Source organism: Vidua macroura, chromosome 5 (assembly GCF_024509145.1).
Source record: "Vidua macroura isolate BioBank_ID:100142 chromosome 5, ASM2450914v1, whole genome shotgun sequence".
Classification (NCBI taxonomy): Eukaryota; Metazoa; Chordata; class Aves; order Passeriformes; family Viduidae; genus Vidua; species Vidua macroura.
In genome coordinates, this window is record NC_071575.1 from 47,132,646 (window position 1) to 47,159,952 (window position 27,307).

General features: G+C 36.3%; 1 protein-coding gene across 1 annotated transcript in view; it reads right to left on the bottom strand.

Annotated features, from left to right (window-relative positions):
- Positions 1-241: 241 nt before the first annotated feature.
- DOCK4 (dedicator of cytokinesis 4) overlaps positions 242-27,307 on the bottom strand; it is a 218,492-nt gene continuing 191,426 nt past the window's right edge. The window contains exons 37-53 of the mRNA XM_053977046.1: positions 25,449-25,597; positions 24,341-24,427; positions 22,559-22,663; positions 20,618-20,759; positions 19,837-20,003; positions 18,481-18,567; positions 16,623-16,799; positions 14,587-14,670; positions 12,750-12,869; positions 12,251-12,372; positions 11,869-11,989; positions 11,266-11,347; positions 10,937-11,046; positions 7,434-7,506; positions 4,871-4,984; positions 3,904-3,965; positions 242-914 (exon numbers count right to left, since the gene is read on the bottom strand). Of these exons, the coding sequence (XP_053833021.1) occupies positions 489-914; positions 3,904-3,965; positions 4,871-4,984; positions 7,434-7,506; positions 10,937-11,046; positions 11,266-11,347; positions 11,869-11,989; positions 12,251-12,372; positions 12,750-12,869; positions 14,587-14,670; positions 16,623-16,799; positions 18,481-18,567; positions 19,837-20,003; positions 20,618-20,759; positions 22,559-22,663; positions 24,341-24,427; positions 25,449-25,597 (2,228 nt within the window). The 3' untranslated portion in view covers positions 242-488. The remainder of the gene's footprint in view (positions 915-3,903; positions 3,966-4,870; positions 4,985-7,433; positions 7,507-10,936; positions 11,047-11,265; positions 11,348-11,868; positions 11,990-12,250; positions 12,373-12,749; positions 12,870-14,586; positions 14,671-16,622; positions 16,800-18,480; positions 18,568-19,836; positions 20,004-20,617; positions 20,760-22,558; positions 22,664-24,340; positions 24,428-25,448; positions 25,598-27,307) is intronic.

A 27,307-nucleotide genomic window follows, 5' to 3' on the forward strand; every position in this document is an offset into this window, starting at 1 on the left:
AGTTTTGCCACATACATTTGAAATGACCAATCTGTTCATAAGGTAAGAGAAACAATTTTCAGCCTACTTGCAGAAACATCCTAGTCTACAGACTACTTTGTTAGAAAGCGTGCATTTATCTCTAGTAGTAAAGATGCAGTCAGTATATTCTGCATTTTGTAAGAAGCATTCAGCTAACTCAGATGAGAGTTGTAGGGTTTTAGATTTTTCAAATAAAAATAAAGTACAAATAAAAGCATTTATCAGTATTCACCACCATGAAATTAAAAAAAAATCCTCTCATTCATGCTTCCTGTAATATCTGGCAACCTAAATTAGTAATTTCATTTCAAATGTGCAACATAAAATTAATAAGCATTTCAAAATTACTCAAAAGAAAAGGTGGACAAAATATTAAAGTGCCTAACTAAATGAGTTTTACCATTTTTAAAAAATATTATTTCTTAAACAGTAGAGAATGTGTTGCAATTAAATATAAAAGTGGCTTCTCATAGCTGAGAGACTTTGCGGGGCAGAGGCCTGGGCCGGGGAACCTGCTCAGTCCTCCTGCTGCTGTTTTCCAGGTTGTTTGGCCGAACCAGCTGAGGCTTGGGTGGCAGTGCTGGGGGGTCTGCAGCGGGCGGGATGGAGAGGCTGTGAGGTAGAGGAACGGGCCGTTTCAAAGTCCGCTCGTACACGCTGTAAGGTGGTGGGGTTTTGCTTTCTTTTCTCACAGGCTCCTCAGAAATGCTGTAGCTTGGGACAGTCACTGCTGGTTCACTGCCTTGGCTTTCAAAGCCTGATGTTTCTGATGTGCTACATCGGCTGAGCGAAGAGATGCCGCTGCTGTAACTCCCTGACAGTGCTGGGGAGTTGGATATGAGCCCCGAGGAATGATACTCCACTGGAGACGGTGTGAATGATTGCACAGACCCCTGCTCAAATGAAAGGGCAGAAGAAGATTTTACCTGGCATATAGGAGGGAGAGTGTTTCTGTGCTCAAAAAACATACATAGATACAGTGCATGAAACTCTGAGCTTTGATAAACAGAAATGTTTGCATCCTTGTTTAATCAGTACCTGGTAAGAAACTGATAAAAAGCTCATTTCAGTAGTGCCTGGGTACACCTTAGATAGTGGACATGCCAGTAATTCATACAAGTGGAAATAAAACTGGTTTTGAATGTTATCTTACTATCATAATACCCTGGAAAAATCTTTTAGTCTTTAGAACACACTCTTAGTTTTCCCAGCTGGAAGTGGAATGCATCAATGGGCGCAGGGTATACCTGGGGGTATCCTGCCCCCTAACGCCAAAGCCCAGCCACTGCTGCTTCTGCAGGCTCTCATATCCCAAATTCAGTTTCCAAAGCTTTTCCTCACAGCTTTTAGTGCATTGCTGTGCAATGAAAAGTGCACTTACATCATGGCATCGTTTCTGAGTGTACCATAAAAGCAGTGTGGGGGGAGTAGCACAAAGCACGTATCAAGGTAAGAGTGCTGCTGGGTGCCAGTCCCCTTCTCTGCTGTTCCTGCTCCCATTTGGGGCAGCAGCAGAACGGCAGGAGATGAAAGCATCACCACCCTTCCTCTCCCCATCTCCCAGGTGTTCCTTAGACATACAAACACAACACACCACGTGTGTCTCAGAGACAAAGGCCATATGGAGGGCACAGGTGGCCATAGGCTGCACCAGCAGCCTCATGGGTCAGTGAGGGATGGTGAGGGACCAAGAGCTGAGGGCCCAAGCAGCAACAACAGTGCTGATGACAAATAAAAGGCATGGACAATAAAGGCCTACCTAAAACTGCTGAACAGTTCTAGTTCAGTGAAGCAACTTCAGCTGAAAACTGTGAAAGGTTAGCTCACACTTTCCAAGTTAAATTTTTTTTTGCACCATATCTAATTATGACTGGAGTCATCTGAGACAATCCCAACTTATTGGCCTCAAGCCTCAGGCTAAAAAAGGGATGGAGAAATCAAAATAAAGATAAATTTCTCACTCCCATTCTTGTTAGACTGGTTGATGCTCAGTTGCTCAGCTTGAGGTGAGAGTGGGAATCATGCAACAAAGGATGGGAGTGGAGGAGGAGGAGAGGGGCAGGGATGTACAGAGCTGGCTGCACTGACTTTATGCTGTTGAGATAATTTTAGTTATCCATCTAGGACTGGATCCACAGAGCACTGAAATCAATGGAGAAAAAATCTTCATTTACATCAGTGGGTTTTGTACTAGGATGGTTTTCTCTGGTAGCACACTGTTAGAAGAAAAGCTAAAATCTGAGCCCTGTATATGGCTGTGGAAAAGCAAAGCGAGTTTTATTTAAAGCTCAACTCCTGGTGAAGACATATCAGACTTTCTCAGAAGCCTGTTTCATGTTCCATTCCTCTGTATGTGAGGAGGCTGCAACTGCACTCCTACTCCCACAAACACCCAGGGTCAAGGTTTTCAAATAAATTATGTATTTGGCTCCAGTTCCAAGACCATTGGACAGTTGGAGTAAATGACCATATATAAGATTTAGGACCTTTGCTTTTGTCTCATTCAGAACAATGGCAAATACATAAAGACTGTACAGGTAACCACTTGGTTCTGGTAAAACAGTGTAGACTACTTTTACCAGTAGCAAGTAACAGTCTAGACACCAAAACAGTCTGGAAATTCATGGATGCTCAAAGTGAGATCCAGCAGTTCTCAGAAGTATTTTGGGCCAGCATTCCTCTTCCAAGCAGCAATCTAGACTTTGTAAAATGCTTAAATTCTGACAAGACCTACAGAAGAAGAATGTTAGTACAAGCTTCAAACATCCCTAAGAATCATCAGTACTGTGTCCATTCAGGATGAAAAGGAAGGGTCACTCATCTTTGGACAAGATCCTAATGTTCTAAAGAGATTCCTAGTAAGCAATTAGGGCAAAATTTAGGATTGGTGCTCACTTCAGCAGAATGGTAATAGGACTATGAGGCACCCTGATGGCCAGCAGAATTACTTTGCTATGTATTTGGACCACTGTGCAGACAAAAGTAGTAATGTTACAGGCTTATGGGAAAGCAAACAGGACAATGAGTGTGGACTTGTAATTAGGGACCTCAAAGGGAAAGGAAATACTTTGTGGTGCTGTTCTCCTCCTCAGGCAATGTGTATCTGCAGTATCAGTTAGGCACTGGGTTGCTGAAGGGTTAATTTGGCAAGGGTACTTCCCTCTGTCCTTGCGTCTGAGTAGCTGAAACACCAGTCATGCTCCTTTCTATTTGCTCTCCTTCCATGTTGTTGACTCTTATATTTCTACCTGCAGAATCATCTCTGCTTCAGTGGGGTGGCAGAGGCTATCCCCAAGACCCATGTCATGTACTCTGTCAGCACCAGGGTTTGCCTGGAATAAGCAGGCTGCATGTTTGTGAGCTCCAATGCTGTGGAAAACACAGATTATCCAGTCAAGTTTTCCAGAAAAAAAGCAGGTACCAGTATGTGGGTACCAACACATGCAAACATCTTGAAATAGAAATGAAATCTGCTCAGTTTAGGCTGGATCTTAAATTACTTTGGATGTTTAACTACCAGAGAAGAACCAGTGCTTATTCATAGCCTATGCTTAATGTGTCCTACTGGCAGGTGACAATTTGCAACTTCCTACAACTGCCCTGCATCATCCTGCAGAGGAAAATGGGTATTAAAATGATTGAAGCAGGAAGTACTCTCTAACTGACCATCTAATCTAACAGCTCTGAATACTGGAAGAATAAGATGAAGGGGTTGCACAACAGGTTTTCCTGGCACCTCCCCTTCTTTCATGTTGGAGACAGAATACTGTTTTTTGTACAGGTATATGATAAGAAAAAGAAAACATAATATAATCCCAAATAATGTATATTAAATATATACCATATGTCTCACAAAGGCAATTCACTGCAATAAGACAGTACCTTCATTGGTGATCTTCCAGCAGGAGAAGGGGAAATGGAGGCTATGTGTCTTGCTGGTGATGCTGTAAAGGTAGAAGGATTTCAGTGCACTTGTGGCATTACAATTTTCACTAAGAAATCTTTTTAAGTGGATAGGAGATCATTTGATACATAAACATTATCTCTAGTTCTCTTGACTGATGGCTGTAAATAATTTTAGAGATTTTGTTTATTTTGCTTTATTCTCTGGATTATCTTGCAGTACAACCAAGTAGAAAAAATTTCAGCACCTGCCTTTTCTGACAAATTTTATATCACTTTAAATTGATTGTAATCTTCCAAAGTTAAAAAAAAGAGTCAGTATGACAACTTTTCCCTTTTTGTTCTTAAGAAATATATTATGTATTTGTAAGTCAAATCAGGAAAATAGAAAATACATAATATATTTATATCAAACATTTACCTACAAATATACTGGAAACATGCCTGGACAAACTCAGAGGCTAAAGTATAACACACAAAATGTTTACTCACTCCTTTGAGTGAGTATTATATTTATAGTATCACTTGAGCAGCCTTTCCTTTAAATGGAAATTAATCTTTTGAAAGGCAAAATGGTTATAATAACAGAACTCATGTACTTTCATGAATGCTGTGCATTTTCTGACCAATAAGATTCTTTGTGGTTAATGATCATTTCTGATTGCTAATCTCCAATTATCATAAAATCAAAAGGCTATATTTGATCATCCTTCCTCATTCTAACATGAACTGTCTGAAACTGCTCATTCATTAGTGAAGGGGCAGAGTATTGGAAACTGCAGAGAACGTTAACAAGATGAAAATACCCACTGAGGCAGTTCTACAGCCTTTCATGTAAGAAATCAAATAATAAGTTGACCTGCCCAAGAAGTTAAACATCAAACAGAGTGGAAAGAATCTATGCCCTCAAGTACTGGAGCTTTACGTGAGATGTCCATTAACTCACCAGTCTGTGCAGGTCTTGGTGGTACAGGAGGAGATATAAGCTTTCCACTTTCTGATGTGTTTCTGGCTTCCTTCCCACTGTCCAAGCTCCAGCTGCTGGGGGTGGTGTTTACAGCTGGAAGAGAATGAAAAAACTGTCATAGGCATCAACACTCCCAGTTCTCTAACTTGCTTTTATCTGTGAGCATAAAAACAGACAGAATGTCTAACAACTCAATAAGCATGCCTGAAAAGCTCGCCTGATTACATCTGCACTTGCAAAACTCTTAAACAGCAGCCATCAATCTCATGGATGCCTGATGGATGCACCTGGCCCTCAGGTCAGTTGGTGACCAGCAGTGGCAGCCATCAACAGCAGCAGCAGCTGAGATTGCACTCTGGTGCACTGCAAATCCAGCCACAAAGGGAGATAAGCTTGAAGCCTTTTAATATAATCAGTTTATCATTGCACCAGACTCGTATTTAGAGCTTTCCAGGCAGAAGGGAATAGACTATTCATAAACTGTTCCCATTAACTCATTTTATATACAGAAGGGACTAGAGAAAGGAACTCTCCAAATTCCTATCGACCTCCTTCATAAAGCTTTCTGTGCTAACATTCCTGTGTTGCCTGCATAGACTACAAATCCACAATTGAGAGAAGGTGGAAAGAAGGGCACAAAATGTAGGGAGTAAAAATTGGAAGAAATTAAGTGTCTGACAGCAAAAAATATCAAATGAAGAAATTATTATGGACTGAGAAAATTTCTGCACACTTTATATCTGTGGTCAAGGATCTCTGCTTAATCAATGTAAATTGACTGCCACCTTGACATGCATAGAAGTGGCTGTTTTATTGGTCTTTTACCCTGATCAGATTTGATGATTTTAACTGAATGACCCCATAAGGTCTGGAACATCTTCCTTCATAGAACTGGATTATCTCATGTCATCAAGATGTCACCAGTATCAGAAAGAAGTCAGACAGACAGAAGGAGAGAGCATTTAACATGAGGAGGACAAAAGCTAATTTAAAAAATACAATTCTCATTACACCTTCTTAAAAACAAAAAAGGAGTTGAAAATAACCTCTTCAAACCTGGCATTCATCTCCCAAATACACCACCAAAAAATCCTCCACCTTAAAAGCCTCAAACCTCTTGCTTTGCCATGACAGTTTCCTTCTTGTTTACTTATTTCAATTGTGAGTAGAGAATCACATGCAAGGACCCTGTGTTTATTTACAAAGACAAAATGAAAAAGCAAAGTATTGTTGCTAACTGATGGCATAAATTGTAGCAATTCTGAGAGCTCTCAGAACTGCAATCCCACTACACACCAGACTTAATACAATAAGTACTAAAAAACCACTGGTCTCATATCTGAAACAATGTTGTTACAGTATAATAACCCTTTAGTTGACCCTGGGAGCAATGAACAGAATAATCTATTTTCTAGAGGACCATTTTGCTTTGTTATTGCCAAAATATGCAATACAGTATTTGCTTTTTATTGTAAGCTGTCACCCAACAGCATGGCTTTGTCCTCATCCTAAAAATCACCTGGCACCAGACCTAGATACTTCAAATGCCCAAATCTCTTGACAAGCCAATTTTTTTTCTTTTAAGTCATCCAAGCAGTAAGTTTTTTGGACTGCTGAAGCCTTCAAGAGAGAATACTTCATTTTAACAATTCTGTGATGTACTTGGCTGCATGGGTCAGTGAAAAAGTTTTGCTATTTCCATGTTAAATGATTTCATATGTTTTTCAGCCCTGTGAAAAAATTCTACGCGTGTTTTCAAAAAATGTAAACACAAAAATACCTATAAAATCTAGCTCTTATTAAAAGAAAATCTGATTCCTGGTCAGTACTTATTACAGTATATTATTAAAATAGTTACTTTCTATGAATTTATTTTACTGTATCCTTTATTCAGCTTACCACAAAGGTACCATAATGAAATGACGGAGCTTATTAGTGATGTGAGGCACAGAATGAAATCATGGCAAACAATTGCTATGCCAACAATATTGGATTTCCCTATGTGCAAAATTATAAGAGGCAATATTTTTTCTATGGAAATACATGTTTCTCATTTACTCTAATTAAAAACAAAATCCCCAAAATGCGAGAAACCACAAATTGGTGTTTTCAATCCAAGTTTAAACAGAAGCACACTGAGTTATATTTGATAAACAGGACTTGCAGGTACCAAACTTCAGAACTCTGTCCATTTCTTTGCCTTCTCTTTGCCCCATTCTCCAGAAGTTGGCTTTTCCCCACATATGTCTCTCTTGAGAAGAAGAAAGGATAGGTCTCACAGGCAGCCTGATGAAACCTGCTGCTCCATCACCCCCTCCTGCAAATTTCTGGGCCTTATTTGAGTGCAAAATTCAGTTCTCCCCTTTTTGGCAAAGTGTTTTGACACTTAGATTTGTTAGCATAATTTATTTAGTCAGTTAGAGTGTTTTGACACTTGGAGATAACAGTATGCACTCAAAAGAACTGGCATTCCACAGGAACATGATGGAGTAATTAAGTTTTCATTCTTCAAAGATTGGCATATTGCAGCATGTCTGCTTACCTTTGTCAGAGCCAGGCAGATTGGAATCACTTCGTGGCAAAGCACCATCTCCAATATGATTAAACAGCATTCTCTGTAAATTGAGAACAGCATGGTTTACACATAGTTACTGTTGTATTTCAGTAGCCTTTAAGAAAACAAATATATTTTTGTTATTATCCCCCCTCATTCCCAGGTCTGCTTAGGAGGTAGAGTGATAAACATCACATAAGAACATAAACAGTTTAATTAAAGTATGTGTATACAGTTAGGGAGGAGACTAGTTTTCTGAAAATTGTACACACAGAAATTGGAGGGAGGATTATTATATACTGAGTTCTGACAGTTTCCAGCACCTTAAAAAACATAATAAAGATAATTCCTAAAGAGATATCTTAATAGATTTCTTAAAATAATTTCATTACCGAATCAGAATCTGAACAAGATAATATTCAAGTTATGGCTGTTACCTAAGAAAAGCATTGTGTATTTTTTTCCAACCCTGACTTTTTTGGTAGCAGTCTTAATTGTCTTGCGGATAAGAGCTGACCCATAAAGCATGTTTGTCTTTAATTTTCTTAAAATCCATTTTGTTTACAAATCACAGTAAATGTATGAAAAAAAAATTCTACCATTTATTTTGTTTGGCAGCATTCAAATGGGTCACTAGTTTGTCTTGAAAATATATGTAAACAGCATACAGTTAATCCTGCAATTCAGATGCACTTTCCAGAGGAAATGATAACAGATAAATGTAGGGTTTTTTTCTTACTTTTTTTTTTTTTCTTTAAAAGCAAGACTAGATGATCTGTAAAATCCAAATAAAATCCTATTATTGTGTCTCTTTCCAGTGTTCACAGAGCACTGTGCCAAGTTGGTGAGGCACTATGCTGGGATTCCACAAGATGGCAAACCCCGTTGCAAAGTTATCATAATTGATCTAATATGTTGCAGCTTCATGTTACTAAGTGAGGAACAAATACTTAAGCCCAATTCAACTTCACTTTAAACATCTCAGAGACAGAATGCTTTTGGTACACTTTGAGCTACAGTAGGTGTGTGGTAGGTATGTCATATGTGAGTCATTCTGGGTCAGGTAATATCTGTTTTCCTGGGGTTACCATTAAACTGAGGTGGTAAAGCTACACATGTACTCTGATGTGACAGAGAGTGTGACCATATGTTCCTGCCTGGTCTGGATTGAGTGTTCACTGCCTAGTGTGTCTGCAATGCACTAGGATGTGATGGGCAAGTGTTGAAGTCCATTTTCTGTTGCAAAGGTAAAGCACAACAGCTGAAACAACAACTGAAATTGCGAAGAGATACAGAGACAAAAGCTGAATGAAATACAGAGAAACAAAGACATACTAAAAAGAATGAGATATAAAACCATATGGAAGAGTAAGAGCAATCACAGGATGTTTAATGACACATAAATAAAAACCCCAAAAATGTGAAATTCAAAAAGCTTCAATAGGAAGAATAATAGTGCAAAAAACTAAGGAGGCTTGTTGACCAGTCAATGACAGCAGCCATTCCTCTTCAGAGTATGGGAAGAGCAGGAGAGACACTGTACAACCATTCAGCCAGAGATCACAAAGCAAGCACAAATGGATGTTGACTAAAAACAGCTGTACATAACCTTGAGCATCAATTTCAATGAGGAAGTGGATGAAGTACTGCTGTGGTCTTGTTCTGCGAAGTCCATCAAACTTCCTCAGATAAGGTAGCTATGGCCTGAAAGCCTTGAAGTTCAGGAATTTACCTGTGAATCTCACCTCTCCCAGCTGAAATCCTAATGTGAAAATTGCTTTCATCAAGCAGTATGTAACAAAGTAATTAATAAATGGGTGGTCCTTTCCTCTCAGTGTGAAGCTCCAACCAACACTGTTGAAGTGGTGTTAAAATGAAATGAAAAAGGACAAGGAACAGTTTGAGCATCTAAATTTAAATGAGAGTTGCAGGTATCTCTAAGATATCTCCTTACAATTGTCCTGAGGAATTCTTTTCCCCTTCTTTATCAGAGTGCAGAGAATTAGGATTTTGTTTCTGATCACAGTCCATTTTTATTGCTGAGGGAACAGCAGAGAAAGAAATTTCACCTTTCCCCAGAAAGATATCTCCTCATTTACAGTTATAAGGGCAGAAAGAAACCGTCAGACCTTCTCATCTTTGAAATATACTTCACTATATGAGCAAGTTAATTTTCTACTTACCCTCTCATGGGACACTGAGGGTAGAGACAGATTGGGAGACTTTCCTGCTGGGCGAGCCTCAGAGAGAGTGGAGACTGGGCCTACGAGCTCCTCAGCCTCCCTTATGCAATCTCGGATAGAGTGGGGGATAGAAGTCGCATTCCACTTGGCAAAGCAAGAGTTTGTAGTCTGGGAGCAAAAATGGGATAATTTTTCTTTGCGGCAAACTGTAAAACCGCTTTATTTAAAGAGCATCTCCTGATCTTTCCTGTCTGTTGTTTTGGCTCCACTACTACTGATGAAGTGCCCAGTAGATCTATCTGCTCTAAGTAGTTCCTGAGAACTGTCCTTAAGTCTGGCTAAGCCTCAGTATTACTTGTTAAGCCCTCAGGTAATAGCATGAGGACTTAAAAAGAAAAGAGATTAAAAATTAAATCAAGAGCAAATTCAATAACCAAAGAAACAAGGGACGAGAAAAGAGCTAATGAGAAACCAATAAATAATTTCTAAAATAAAGAATCCTGGAGCTGGTTTTTATCAGTGGTAAAACTTCTGATAGACAGGACAGTGTTGAAAGGACAGCCTTTAACACTGTATGTATATTCTCATCTTTCTCAGCTTCAGCAAGAGGTACATTGTGTGATGGCAGGGATTAAAACAGCAGCTGTGAAAAGCACTTTGGGAAAATAGGGCCATGAAGAAGAAAAGATGAAATAAGGATTCAGTGTTGACCAGTTTACCAAGCTCATGCTGAATTTCAGAACACTCGATCTCATACAGACCTGTGTAATAGTATTTTAAGGCAGAAACACAATACATTATTTTCTCTGGAGTAACAAAATGTCTACCATTCTTTTCCAAAACTACGTTGGAAAATAAGAGTTGCCACATGGACTGGATTATTATCTCACAGTGGCTAGGATTAGCTTTCTCAGAAGGAAACAAAAGGGAGCTAAACAAGGACAACTGACATGATAAGAGTTTTTAATTCTTTGTCTTCTTCCCTAGATTGAACAAATGCTTGTTGTTCCACACAAGCAGGCTGTGTCATCCAGTAAGTCTCTGCATCTCTCTCTCACTTCAGTAAGTAAACATAAAGAAACAGACCTACACCTAAAGAAATCAAGCAGAAATGTGACCAAGCATTATGTATTCTATTCACATCTCTTACATCTAAAATACTTTAGAGTATTTGCTTACAAAACCATAAAAAAAACCCTGAGAAAGTTACAGCAGTGAGCAGGCACTGAAATCTGCTCAAAGTTCAATATGCACCTTTATTGTCTTCGTACCTATTTGTGCTCCAAGGATTCCCAACAAACTTCTTACCTGAGAAGTTTCCAAAGGAGTAGGGTAGATGGCACTGCAGGGCCTCTCTCTGGGAGACAGGCAAGAGTTTTCTCGGGAATGCTTATGCTTGTCAGACAACAGAGGAGAAGCTAGAATATAAACGTGTCTAGCGATTAAATGAATGCAGTGAAAGTCAAGAAAGTCAATTCTATGCTTATGACAAAAAAAAAAAAATCTGTCTCTAATAATTCAGATTCCCCAGCTAATTGGCTAAATATGATGTCTGCCAGTGACATCATGGAGAAATTCAGCTGTGTAATGTATCACGAGTAATTTAGTATGGTTTGCCACAGCAGACGAGCACTGACCTCTGGCACTGGATGGAGCAGAACTGGTCACATTAGGTGAAGCAGAATGAGTAGAACTCAAGCTTGAGGTAGATGGACTAGGCTGTGTATAGAAGAGATTTTGTAGTTACCAGATCACATTTACTGGTTTGGAAAACAAAAATTTATAGCATACTTTTCACTAGAACGAAGAACTTTTAACTACCTGGAGTAGTTTATCAGTAATTCAAAATAGCAAATCAGTATAAGGAACATTAATCTAACTACACAAAGATGTAGTCAAATACTAAATAAATACAAATGTAATTAATACAGTAAAATAATTACATCACAACGTGACAACTGGACAAAAAAGTCTATGCACAGTCAGTTGACTTTGCATCATAGTCTATTGCTACTTACTATATTTGTAAAAAATTAATGCTCTAATTTAAACAAGAGAAAACAGTTACATAAAAGTTATTTCTAAGTGCATGAGTTTAACATCTCATTTAAAGATTTGTTTTTTAAAGAAACATCAGCAATAGTTATGAGATTTCTGAATGAAATAATAGAATAATTAATTTAGTAAATAGCTTTGTAAGAAAGATTCTGTACAGTTTGAAGAATGACAATAAATTATACCTGCATGTTAAAAACTTCATCTGAGCTTTCTGACTGCCCAGTGATGTTGCTGACTTCAGCAGAAGCTTGGGATGACAGTGATGAGGAAGAATACCGATTGACAGCTGGGTAACTCAAGGGGCTATTATAAGAATAGTGAAATATAAAATGGTTAACTCTAATTGTCAATCATAATTTCTCATGTGAGAACAGCATATGTTTATTAATCTTTAATTGGGGGAGGGGAGACAGAGAGAAAGAAGGAGAGAGAATACATATACCAGCTATTCAAAGCTGAACACACTTCAGTCAGACCATACAAGAAAGCATGCACATAATAGAAGTATTTATGGGTCATCTTCCATGGGTAGCAAAAATATGTCATTACTAATATTTAACTTGCCTGCGTCGTGGTATTACCCTGGCAGCATCAGGGCTCATAGAAACAGGTATGGAATTCCGGCATACACGAGGACTTCCATTTGGGAAATGAATAGGGCTAGCTTGTACACAGGCAGAAAATTCCTGGAGAGTTATTAAAAGAAGATTAATTAAAATTAACATAATATCTTAAGTATTTTGTAAGATTCAGATATGTATATAACTACACATAAATGTAGTTACATGGCATTTTGGATCAGCTTCATCATTAATAAGAAAAATATTTTAACTTTTCACTAATGATAGTAAGATGTTACTATTAGTAAAACATGACTACTTTTCTCTACATGGTATGGGAAGTTTATGTTTCTCTTTGCTTTGTGGTACTGCAAAAAGGATATAAGCTGTAATGGGGACAAACAACCAAAAGATGTCACTGTTTGTTGCTTGGGAAAATGTACCAACCCTTAATGAAGCTGGACAGTCTTCTGTTCTATCCCTGCACCTGTTCACGTGAGTACCTGTATTCCCAAGCTTGACTTCATCACAAAGAACTGATCCACTAGTTTTTTGTGCAATGGCCTCATGTCCTGTGGCACCACCTTCTCGTGCACTGCCAAGCCAAATTCTAGAATCTGGGCCTGCAGAAAGGGAAAAAATATTTTTGATCCAATTTTTTTAAGCTCTCATCATCAATTAGGACACCAAAAAAGCACGCAGGAGGATTTATTGCCACTTCCTGTTCAACTTTCCCAAAGGTTTCACCTTTGCAAATTCAACTGTAATATTAAAAAACACTATGGATAACATGGTGAAAAATCTGATTTAATGCCAGCTTTACAAAGGAGCAGTTCTAAACCCTAAATAAAAGCCATTTTCTACAAGAACAGTTGTAAAAAGCATGAAACAACAGCAATGGTCAAATCCGTTTGACCATCCAGAGACTCTGTAATATATTGGCAATGAAGTCCATGGTCCCCTATCCTATTTCAGCTCCCCAGAGACCTCCATAAGTGGTGGCTTGATGTATATCCTTGACACAAAGCATGACATGCTTCAGAATTACAGTGCTAAAACTTTAATCTTGCTCAAATTTGGTCACATGCATTCAAAATATTGAATTAGTTACACAAGGAATCAGATAAACTCAGATTTAAAAACAAAATAGCTAGGGTGTGCTGTAATATCTTTGGATGAGAGCTCCTGGCCGATGTTTTCAGGCAGCCTGCGATCAGGCACGCAGCTGTACAGCATCCCTGACCTGGGGTCAGGACTGCAGCACATCCATCCACACACACAGCCATCCTGGCCCTTCTGAATGCTCTGCTTTAAATCAGCTGTGGGTGCCAGAGAGGGTTGAACTGCTATTCCTTGGAACCCACATTTTTGTTACAGGAAGTTATTAACTCCAGTTTTACATTGTAAACATTAGTGAAATTAACTATAGCTTGAAAAATTTAAATTATAATGTCAATTACTATACATCGTCTCAGTGAAATTAAAGTGAGCTCAGTGAATCTATTCTGATTTGTACGGTCTGAGGACTTGTCACTTGGTTGATCTGACCAAAAGATCCCACAATGCTGATGAAAAATGGAATTCCCATCTTGCCAAATTCCAATACCTTTTTATTCCAAGCTGGCAATAAAATTTGAAACTTCAACATACTGCATAGAACAAAAATAGATAAATGCCAGTTAAAAAGCTGAAATATTAGTAAGATCTTTGATTTGAAAATATGCAGCATTTTCAAATGGAAACACTTCATATTTGAGGCTGGTAGGTCATTGGCTTATAAATGAATAGAGAAATAATGCAAAAAACACATCATGCACAGAATACTCATATGCTTAAATTGATCACTTTGTATTTATTTTACTGCCTACCTACTTTGCCAATTACTACTAGATATCTTTCATTGCAATAAGATTTTGAATGCTCTTTTGTTCTTATAGCGAACCTTGTAGTGAAAATATTTTCTGTAGTATTGGTAAAATACAAATATATGCCAAAGCCATCAAATGTTTCAATTAAATAATGTTTATTCTGTAGTAGTGATAAAATGTTTTGTGCAAATATTTGTATATGAGCATGACAAGGCAGGCCTCTCACTCAACCTTTATTTTACACAAAACAGTTTGAAGTGATTAAGTTGATGATGGAAAGGACTAGGGAAAATATATTAGCATGGCCCAGAAACCTGCTTGTATAGAAAGTTACTCTCTACTTGGAATCTAACTCAGAAAACACTGAAGACCACAGGGCAATTTTAACCTCTGACATTTTTTATTTTATATGGGGACATTTTTAGCTAGAACAGCTGAACAGGCCATCTTTTCAGTCTTTTCCCCACTTTACCTGCTCGAGCGTAAGTTCTCTTAAGCGTGTGATCTTCTCTCCGTCTTCTGGATGGTTCAAGATATATTCTTTGACAAAGAATGCCTAAACAGAATAAAATTATAAAGTAAAACAAAGTGAGTAAAAGCACACCACTTTTATTTCTCTTTTTTTAAAAACAAGTTTCTAGATAACTTTAAGTTCCTTTGAACTGCAATAATTCATAATACATCGTAAATACGTAATTAATCATACAGTCATTTGTGGAGACCATAGGCAAAAAAATGTAGCCACTAGTGAATGGATAGGTTTAACATTTGAAATATGAAGGTGCTGAATAATTAGTTTCTTCCCCATCAGAAAAGAAAAAAAATACAGGAAAAAAAATTAAAGGGAAAAAATTTAAAGATAAGAAAGAGGGAAGAAGGAAGACAAAATGAAGAAGGCAGCAGATGGTCAAAGGCCACTTCTTAAAACTTGGAAGTTGCCTGAAGGGAAGGAAGATAATGATAAAGACATGGTTATTCTTACTTCAAGACCAAATGCTCCAAGACTGACTGAACTTTGACCTTTGTACAACACAGAAGGGAAAAGCAGGTGAAACAGGGAAAAGCATTTACAGAAAACAGGATAGCAAGAAAGGTAGAAGATAAGAACTGGCAAAACAACAGGTAGACATATAAAGACTGAAAAGTGGACATGCAAAGTGAAGAATTAGAGAGAAATGGGAAAAAAAAGCATCACAATTATTGCTAACAGTTTTGATATTTACAAAACAAATTGCTGAAAAATCCTATTTTAATACAGTGAGAGAGGGCAGAAGAGAATTGAAACATGAACACTGTGTAAGAGATAAAGAATTACAGACAAGGACAACAATAAGGAGCAAGAACTTTTGATATGCTTGTGAAGAATGGAAGCTGTGCAGAGACACTGAGCTAGCTCTGACACTGCTAATTCAAACCAGACATAGCTCTGACATGACTATATTTCTCCAGGGACTCCCTTCATGGTGCTTCACTATGCTAAACAGTTTTGTTGTTGTCTAAAGGCAGCTAGGAAACATAAAAAATGTTACTGCTTTGCTTCAGTCTCACAATTTTCGTAACACTGCAGTTTTGATGGCAGATTCTAATACTATACCAGACTCACTTTCTTGTAGTTTAATTAAGATGCAGTTTTACCAAAATTTAACACTGTTGAGTGAACTCTGAATCTCTCAGCCTTTGAGACAAGTGGGCAGAATGTTATTGAACTTGACATTTTCAAAGGAAAAACCAGCAGACTCAAGTATTTCATAAGACTATTAGGAGAAAGAGAAAAATCAAGTTGAGCTGCAAAAAAACCCTAACCTTTTCTTTTCACTGAAGTTTCAAAATTCCACAGAATTTTGTATAAATACAGCATCCCAAACATTTAAGGTTCTCCTAAGATGATTCAGAAATTATAATAATGAGGAACAACTCTTAGAAACAAATCCAGTGTTAGACATTTTAAAATGGTATTTATTTTTTTAAATGCCTTTCCCCCCTGCCCCCAAAATAGCTTTTCTTAAAAACTTGGAAAAGAGATACAAGAAGGATCTAGAAAATTATGATTCTTCAAAAAAATGAACTTCTCATTGAAAATTTATGTATATATATATATATATATATATATATATATATATGCATATAAAAACTAGAATGTCAGCACAAAAAAGTAAATTTGCTAGTTGGCCAGAATTATCTCCAGTCCCAGAATAGGCAATGTATTATAATAATTTACTTACAATTAACCAGTTAATTGAAAATTTCCAATCAAATCACTGAAGAATGCAGGGTAATTGTGAATTGAGTCATCACTGGAGTAAGTTTATGGTACTATCTGCAGCAAGATGGTTATTTCAATAAACCATGTCATTAACATTACCTAACCCAAAACTGCAATATAATTATAATTTTAACTATTATTCATACAGTAAATTCTGTCCTTAATTCATACAGAGGAGCTGCATCTGTACGGGGAAAGAAATCAGATATAAAACAGAAATAATAAACAGAAAGTAAATTGCTTACCTCTTGGTATCTAGCAACTCCACCATTAACTGCTGCATCAATGACCCCATTTAGACACATTGTGAGAGGGTTAACGTTCTGCATCTGTCGCGTTTGACACTGACTAATCAGTGTTCTTAACTGCTGGTTCTTATTTTCTAAAACTTCAATAGCATTCTCAAGGGGACTCATTTCCACCTGAAACATGAGTGAGAAACATTGCAAACAACTTAACCTTCAGTTGCAAGATGAAATATATTGCAGGTAATTTTTGATTTCTTAACATAAAACTATATTACTCTATGTCCTAGAGTAGTTTGATAGAGAAAGTACTTCTCAGCTGGGGGAGAGATTTGATTTTTTCATCTATTCAATGATCAAAATAAGTAACTGTCACTCTTTTATAGATTCACTATCTGACCTTGAGAGATGACCCAGCCCTTGCTGCAAAACATTAACATACTTTCAGCCAGTGGTGGAACTCCTAGAATTCAGGATTAAACCATCCTTAGTAATTACTTAAAAGAGGCTTGGAGTCAGGGAGCTTCATCAGTTTAAGGGTACAGAGCAGAGCTGAAGTATTGGTGAGGTGGTTTCCCCATCCAAAGTGAAGTCACCAACAAGACTTTATAGATCAGGAATTTGAATGCAAGTTTTGAGCTAAAATGATGATCAAGTTATAGTCAAAGGCAGCCCTGAGCAGAATGTGCCTCTCAACTCTCAAGGGTGGGGAAGTTCTTTCACAGGTAGTGTGAACTGCCAGAAAAACCAAATGCTGAGTATTGGGAAGAGTACAGGCTTGCAGCTGCTATATATATATATGCTATATATAGCATATATATATATATATATATGCTATATATAGCATATATATATATATATATATATATATGCTATGTATAGCATATATATATATATATATATATATGCTATATATATATATGTGCCCAGGAAAAATTATTACAGTTTACTTTTGGAAATAGTGACTGTAATGGTAAAATGATAGTAAACTGAAGGTCTTCATATCAGTGGTCATACTAACCTAGTAAAGACTCAGCAGGAGTCAACTAACAAAATTTCTCATGTCACACACATTTTGATTTTACTAAACTCCACCTTTGTTTGGTTTTCTACAGGAGAATATCAAGATAGTTACATTTTCCTGCTATTATAAAAGAAAACCACAGAGTTTTAGAGAACATAAATTGTACTATGGTATTGTTAAATTTAATGGGATTATTCTAAGACTAGCTTTGAGAAGACAGAAAATAGTTACAGATGCTGTCTGTACTCCAGAGCTCAGCAATTGACCAGTTATTTAGAGATATTTACGGGACGAGCACACCTCCAAATATATCTGGAATTTATTTGAGGATTTTTTTAAGTAATAGAACAAGCAAGGAGAAGAACTTCCAATGTGTCAATAACAGACTGGTAAATTTGACCCTATTCCTACAGGTTCTGTTCAGAAGCTCGTGGCAGCTATAGTACAGGAACTAGAAGAATATTTACTTTTCAAGGACATTGAAGGATACATTAAGCTATAGATATTTTAAGTATTAAATGTTACATGGTACTGAGTTTTAAGGAAGTAATTTACTGACATTAAGTGTTGCCTTTGGGTGTCTGTTATTGTTCTCAACTTTTTTTTCCTTAGCTGTTTAAATGAATCCTAAGGGTAGTTCTTAAAAATACTTTTCAAGACAAGAGAAATCAGACAACTCGATATACTTTATAAATAATTTTGTTGTAGCCACCTTGAGACCTTGGTCAAAGAAATTACATATGTATAATAAATCTTAAAGCAGTTCATCAAATAACATAAGATTAAGGAAGTAAACCAACCCACAATATGTATTGACATGAGTCTCATACTCACCACTTCACGTTTTTCTACTTCAAACCAACGAGATATTCCAGGCAAACTCTGCACCAAGATCAGTGTGGTTCTCTCTACCCATAGACTCTAAAATAGATAAAAGTAATTTATGTCCTTATTTGACTCTATCTTCCTTAATTATTACTAGTTTCCTTTATGAACACCTTCACTAAAAAAAATACTTAAAAAAAAATACTAACATCCAAATTCCTACTGAAATGTCTATACCATAAGTCAATGACACTCACTTTTCTCCTTACTTTCTAGGTCCTACTATTAAGCAGCAATTTCTGCTGATTCTTAACTCTTAAACTTTATTGTATGTTGTCCCCAAATCTCCAAAAGTCACTCACAACTGCATTAGTATTTTAATATTTATTTTCTGATCTAATGTCTGAGAAGAACAAGAATTCCAAAGCAGAACAACTTACACAGCAGAGAGCATGATCACGTCTCCTTTGAGAAGCCCTATTCAAGATTTCAGAATGCATAGCTGATGGGATACTCAAATATACTACTGGTAAATACTTTGTGCAAGAGGTTTGTAAAATGACAAATCAACACACAGGATAGTGCTTACCCAAAATATGTATGTCAGCTGTACAGTTAAAACGAAGCTCAAACATACTTCAGAAGACAACAGTGACTCAATTTAGCTAAATTATTATCCTTACAGTTTTTTCTTCTAAATTTATAACAAAATTGTTATGGGATAACTCTTTTTGTCTGTCTGAATACCAGGACATATTCAGCATCAGGATGTGCTTCTAGTGGGTAAGAATTAAAATTACGCCAAAAGATTTATTTTCTCTGTGACATTTTTAGTAGAAGGAACAGAAGATATTTACCTATTAGATAAGGAACTATTGCTTTTCCCTGAGACAATCTCTAAGTTCAGAGGTAGTTTTTTAGTCTTGATATCACAGGAACAGGTCATTATGCTGCAGTTCAGTCAAAACTGTCTCTCCCTTGCTCTAGAGAGAGATAGCTTTAGGCAATCCTATCCATACCCCAGACTACCTCTTTAAAAATGTTTTCCCATCTGCCTAAGAAACTTTTCTGAGACTGCTCTATCCAGTTCTGCCTTCTATACATCACAATGCAAAAAAAGATTTTTTTCAATTTTAGTCACATAAACAGCAAGACCTCTGCATCTCCCATATATTTTTGATACTATTTTGTTAAAAATAAGAAGTGAAATAGTCAAACCTGAGATACCATCTCCTCAAGAGAATTTGATGTACCACATTCAGCTGAATAATGTAAATGCAGATGATATTTCAATAAGGCAGCTTTTGTTGATGTTACAAACAAATCCATAGGTCCAGTAGATCAGGAAAGGGCATGATACTTTACCTTGAATTCATTTTCCTTGTCCTTGGTCCCTTTGTGAAATGGTCTGTCATACCGGAATCGCCAGATGTGATTTACTTTGTAAAAGCTCTTGATATTATCAGGAATGCCATCTCTCTGCAAAACTTCCTGGTTTTCTGGAATTGGTGTCACTGCATAAATCTGCAAATCTATATGTAAAGAGTTAAGGCTATCCCACTTTATTCAAATTAGCAAAGCATATTGACTCCTGAAGCATTACAGAAGAAAAATTCTTTAAAAAGTGTGTCTCATGAAATGGTTTTATACTATTAATGGTTTGGGAAAGGAACCAGAGATATTTTTTGATTGTTTGAGATTTCTTTGTACTGTTTTGTTGAAAATTTTGTCTTTATTTTTGAAATAGAGCTACTTACATGAAATAGTACATAAAGTAAAGGGATTTAATTAAATATATTCTTACATAATATGTCATGCCATGCTAACATAATGTTGTATTGTAAGAAGTCAAATTACTGTACCTTGAACTGCTACGCCATTATCACAGTGGTGATAGTTCTATAGGTATTTTTAGCTAAAGAAATAATGTCAATAACAAGTCAAGGAATTCTTAAATAGAACCAAAATTACACAAGGAACTTCTAAACATAATAGAGTGAACTGGGACAAAATGCAGGGAAATTCTCACCTACCATTTATTTCAGTGGAGGCACCATGTGATCAAAATTGGCTATAGGTGTACCTACATTTTTTAAAAGCATAGAAAATGTAAGTGCAGAGTATGATTTTGTGATTATGTGGATACACTGTGCTTCTGCCTGAAAGATGGTCTCATCTGGCTGATTAGCATGTTGCATAGCAATGGCATGTGGGAACTCATTCAACATTCGCTGCTGGAAGGCCTCCAGCCTTTCATAGTCATGTCCTCGGCAAACAAATTCCTTATTCTGAACGGAATAAGAAAACAAAAAGCAAGAACAAATTGCAGAAAATAAGTAGGATCCAAACACACGCTCTTAAATATAGATTTTACAGGCAACTTTTGCATCATTTAAAGAAGGGAAAAAATAAGAAACAAAAGGCAAGAATAAAAATAAGGAATATAGAAAGAACAGGTTACTTAGAAGAAGGACATTTTATCATATAAGTTATGTTTTATTCAAAAGCCTGGAAAAATGTAATAATTACACTTCAAATTTTGATAAAAATCTGAAGGGAGAAATTTTTCTTAGTGGATCAAAGTATGCAATTAACATGATATATCAGACTGTATAAAATATGCAACAGAAATATAACCCAACAAACAGATTAGAAAAGGAAATGGGTTTGAAGTCAATCCCATGGGGAACTAAGAAACTTTGTTCTGATGTTATACAATTCTGAAGAAAAAAATTGCATAAGAAAATTATAAAGGCATTCAATTTGCCTTACCCTGTAAATGTTGATCAATTATCAGCCTGGAAAATTAAAATGATCCAGTTTTTACAAGACAAAGTAAAAGAATGCTCCTGGCATTGAATTCTGAGAATTGAGACTTTCATGGGAATTGCTACAAAAAAAAACCCTGTAACTGTATTATTGTTCAACTACAAATTAAAATCCGAAAGCTTTATTATGAAGTTTAGTCTTTATTTCTTCTACAGCAAACATAACCAGATTTACAAACTGCTTTGCCATAAAAAAACTTAAATCAAATGTATTAAATCGTCCTTGTTGGTGTTGCAAGCATAAATACGTGCTGTGTATGTTTAACTTGAAAAATTCATAAGAAGATGCATAAGCAGTGAAAGACCTAAGGTTTCAAAGTACTGCACTCTTGTGCAACTCTTTCCATAACTTTTACTCCATCAGTTAAACTCTTTCTAATGAATATTTTCAAATTGGTTTATACAGAAGTTGTCTTCAGATGAATATTAGGTAATATCATGAACTATCTTCCCATCAGACTCTTTTTGAGCATTTCTTGTAAAAGGGAGAGTTTCATGCTATATTTACCAGTTTGAAATAGTCATTTTCCCCACCACTAAGGCAAAGACAAATCAGGCTTTTTAGGCCTCTACCACATAGGAGGCTCCTTCATCACCTATTTTAATTACCACAGGAAGAGGAACTTGGGTTATGATTGCAGCTGCTCCATGAATAAGATGAATTCTGTCCTCTTCCCATGGTAGCAGTCAATACAGCTAAACTACTGCAGACAGTGGAACAGGGACAGTGTAAACACCACTAACATTTTCAAGGGCACTTCAGTAACTTCAGAATTCCAAATCAATGATCAAGAGTAATAACCTTATTATTGGTCAGTTTTAGTATATTCATAATCAATTAAATTCAGCATGTGGAATTTCTAAGTCATTTTTAAAAAAGGAACTTGGGAATGTAATTGCTTAAGTGCTAAATTGCTAATTATCCCACCACCAATGGATACTATTTCTGACAGCCTTTCCCTGAGTACCCACTAGCAGGAACAGAACAGGAGAAAGGCAACAAACTACCATGAACCATTGGTCTGTGGAACAATGTAGGTGCATGGTTTCCAATATAAACATGAATATTGTATTTCTGTGGGACTCTAGAAGCCTAGAATTTGTTTCGTTAGTCAGGACCTTTTCTTAACTATGAAATATGAAGGTAAAGAATTTCTCACAGGATAAGAACTTGCATATGGTATGAACAAATTTTAACACAGTGAAAGTGATTATGAATGACAGCATTACTCCATTCTGTTTATTTTCATTTCACTTACCCTCAAGAAGAATGGGAACTTTTTCCCATAGAAACCAACTCTGAAAAATTCTGGCTCCAAGCGCTGTTGATCCATAATTTTGTCATACAGAGATGCTTCCATCATCTGTGTGAGATTGAGAAGAAATGTAATTAGTCTTTTTTGAAAGTGCATTTTTACCATAAGCTATCACAAAAGGGAGTGTCTTTCACCTCTGGGGTAATGGAATTGCAATATATCTCTGAGCAACAACTAGGACATCCAGAAGTTTCTGAATGCATCAGATTAAGTAATTATACCTCTTAGGGATCTGAAAGTTTCCAAGAATTAAAAAATAAACCCTTTAAAATATGAAGTACTGATATTAAAGGGGTAAAATAGAAAGACAGTTTGAAACATATGACCCAGTAATCTGCTAATCACCCAAACACATGGCAGTAATATGGTCAGTTAAATCAGCAAAGTCTAATTTCCATATTCAAGGCAGTTGTATGCAAATCACACCAGATTCCAATGATTTAAGCATCAAATATGAGCTCCTTTAAAATGTCCCAATAACAATTAGCATAATTTTTGATCAATACATCTGTTTTTTATTTTACTCATAACACTGACACAAAGGGATCTAAATATCAAAGTCCCCCTTTTCTGAGGATATTTTCAGCAAAGTTTTTAGTACTGTGGAAAAAGCCAAACACAGTCTTAGCCCTATTTTAGGTAACACAGCTATTTAGTATGCATATGATATCAATAGCTGCCTAATTATACTGCTATGAGAAATCCCCACACCTCTGTTTTTGGATTAACATTGGTGGCACAGATACAGCAAAAGAATATTTCAAACACAAAACACATTCAGTACAATTAATTAAACATGCATAAACGAATAATTTTCTTAACGTGATGATAGTCAGTTTGGTTTTGCTTATAGGATTCTGCCATTGACATATCAAAATATATATGGAATAAGGAGATAACAGAGTCCTGCCACATAGCTATTTGTTGAGAATTTTGCATAATGTTATTAAGCAGCTCTGGATTAAAGGGACTTCACTCAGTCCCAGCAACAAGCATCCTACATGTACAGGAAATTTAAAAGGGGAGTTGTAATACAAAATTGAATCTATCAGAAGCAGGTAAGAAAAGAATACTAATAATTTGTAAAATACATTATCTGAATGAAAGAGAAACAATGTTTAGAGTTCTAAAATGAAAGAAACAACAAGAAAGATTCATTTTTACTATGTAATATTAAACAGACCATATTTTTAAGCAGTAAATTTAAAAAAAAAAGTAAAGGTGTGCATTGCCTGTGGCTTTGCTTGCAATTACAACTGCAAAGACATGCTGCTGCTCCTAGTGAAGGACTGCACACAGCACATTCCTTGGATAAACTGTAGGAAACTAATGAAAGTGAATTAGTATTATTATTTTTCTGCATAAGCATGTACACAAAAAGGATGCTGTACAGATACAAATATTGTAAGAACATTAATTTTATAATAAAATAAAGCAACCCGGTCTAGTGGAAGGTGTCTAGCAGGGGGGCTGGAACTAGATCATCTTTAAGGCTTCTAATCCAAACTGCTCTATGTGGATAGGATTTTCTCATTTTTCTTCAAAAAGCTCACACTCTTTTTCTATAATCCTTATTGTAGAATAAACCTCTCAGGGTAAAAATAAGAGTGCAAACCAAACTTAAGGACTATTCTGTGATAAATTTAATTTCCTCAGTAATATTTTATAACCTAAATTAAAAAGCTTTTGGATTCCTGATTCATGAAAAGTATTCAAGTACATTACCCTCATCTTGCTGAGGTTTCTGTAGTCATAGTAGCTCTCATATTGTTCTGCAATTTTCCTGCATAAGATAATGCCATTTTCCCAACACTGCAAGCAAATAAAGAGTGTTCAGTAATTCAAAGCAACTGTTTGACAATTTGTGATTTATTAGTGGTCTGTTCTAAGTCTTGTTGTTACTGAAAATATTTGAACAAACTGTCCACTAAACATGCTTCTGAGTAATACCAATGAATTCTTTGAAGAATTAAAAATATATTTAGAGACTTATTTAACAAATTATTCTTTTGGCACTATGCAGAAAATGTAAGTCATTGCAAGAGTGATGGACAACTCTTTTGACGCTATATGAGATGGATTCAACACAGTATGATTTTTACATTATAAAATTGTACTTTTAATACATCTTCCTTAATTTTTTTTAGGTTGTACAAGTACTTCATTGCACCAAGCAAGTTAAACTATATAATATAATTACAGAATTGTTTGAAAAATATGATGATCAACATCCAGTTGATTACATTTATTAGGCTTCCTTTACACTAGCTACACAAAATTGTAATGTATTGCTTGTTTATCAATAAGACGAATCAGAGCACTATGTGCATATAAAATTTTAGACTACAGGATAACTACATTTGCTTAATTCAGAATAGGCATTTGCAGTACTGACAATGAACTGTGATCTCCCCAACAAATTCATTTTTAGTTTTTAAGAGATACAACATGGTATTGTAAGGTGTAAACATAACCTTTAGAATTCTCACTTGTTCACTAAGTGAATTTCATTAGCTTTATAAAGCTCATTTTCACCACCTTTAAAATGAGGAAAAATGATACCACCTTTTATAAAGTGCTTTGACAGTTACAAAGCCAACTGCTACGCAAGTGAAAATTATTCTCATATGTAAGTGGGGGATTTCTAGGATACAACCACAGGATTAGAAGAAACATACTAGAAGAAACATACTGCATCGCTAGGTAATTGCTTAATCAAGCAAGGAGAAACACTTCCCCTCAATACAAGAAAAGAGTGCATCCCTGGAACTAATACCCTAAAATGATTAAATTACCCTTCCCAGATCCACTCAGTAAAACAGGACTATTTTACCTTTCCCCTATCAAAATTTTGAATGATGGTCAGATGGAGACACTCCTTACGCTGCCACTCTGTTTGCATGGGGTAGTTGAGAAATTCCCTGAGCGGCCGATCAGACCACTCCAGCAGCTCGTCGTACAGCAGGAGTGTGTAGGCAGCTTCTGCAAGACAAATTACAGCATGGTGCTTATCAACACCAAACGCATAAAACAGACAAGGTACACAGAGATGTGAATGCTTTTCTTGAGAGATACCTTTCTAATGGTTAATTGATTTATTTTGAGTATTAGGCAGATGGTAGTGGTGGTTTTGGACAGAGTTACTATTACAGCTATAACAAAAATAGCTTAAAATTTTCACACAATATTTAAAGTGGAGTCACTGGGACACTTCTCCTGGAGTCTGAAAATACAAAGGAGACAGAAATTAAGTAACCATTTCCTGCTTAGCCCCAGTCTTCCGTACTGTTAAGGAGAAACTCTCAATGACTTTGCTGTCTGAAAAAAGGAACAAGGATTGGGGGATGAGGAACAGCAATAGTGAAAGAGGAAAGATGGCAAGATTGTGGACACAGTCCAAAAGAGATCAGGGCTGGGAGGAAAACAGGGAGCCAGATATGTGCTTAATAGAATCCACTCCATCCACAGAGAAATAAATCCCTGATAGCTGAGCCTTACCAGCTGACCATAACAAGCAATTTAGAAATCTAATGTTTTTCTTTTTTTAATTTTTAAAATTTTATTTAGTTTTTGGTTTGGCAGGAATCAAACTGGTTGTTGGTTTCTACTCAGAGAGCTGTGTAGTAATATTTACATTAATCAGCAGACATTATCTGGGAACATAATTTTTTTTTTACTTTGATTTCAGGAATTCCTCAGAAACAGTACACTAAAATAATATTAAATTAATATTTTTATTGGAATGTCAGCCTTTGGTAAATAACAAAGCACCAGAATTACTACTGGCTACAACAATTCAGTTTGGCTAACTGAGCATGTGTAGTATTGGTTTCCAAGTTAGTATTCACAGTTTATGTTGCCACTCACAGGACCAGTTTGAATGAGTGAGTCAGCACAAAGATGGGCCATGTTCTGGAGATGTACTGCATTGGAGAAAGAAGTTCCCTACTGGACTTCTTTTATTGCAGATTTTATAGGTTGTACATAAGGCAAAAAAATAACAATAAAGTACTAAAGTACTTTTTGTGTAAAGCTAAGTTTACCCCAGACAACCATATCCTACTTCTGCCTCTGCCATATGAGTTCCTGTAAGACAGGCAACTTAAGCCAAATTTTACAGTATTTTTTCTAGCAGTAGCATTCTACTACACATACAACTAAGAACCTGTGGACGAAAAAGCATCACCGCAGCAGATATTTGTGTGAGAGAGTGCCTTGAACCCCAGTGTTGTAAAATGCTAAGCGTGGTGCAAACTGGTGCTGTGCTGTGATACACCCACGCAAGGAAAACCAGCTCGAGTTGTACAGACAACCTTAATTCTGGTATCACACTCAGCAGTTCTCAGGCTGCTTGACTGGTAACCACCTTTGTCATAGTTTCAAGCTACATTTTTGTACTCAAGATATGAAGCACATCTATATAACAATTTTAAAAATCCATGAAGCTCATAATAAATTATTCAAAATCATAAGGAAGCAAAAGATAGTAGAACATAAGTAGTTGATCAGGATAGCTCACCATGACCTTTCCTTTCTAAACTTGGCATCTAAGTCCTTAACAAATTTTTGTCTGCCATAGCAATGTAGTTTTCTTACATTACAATAAAGTTATACAGAAGGTTTCTAAAATAAGAATGACCATACTGGATTACAAGTCTGAAGGGTTCCTCCACCCAGCATCCTATGTCTGGC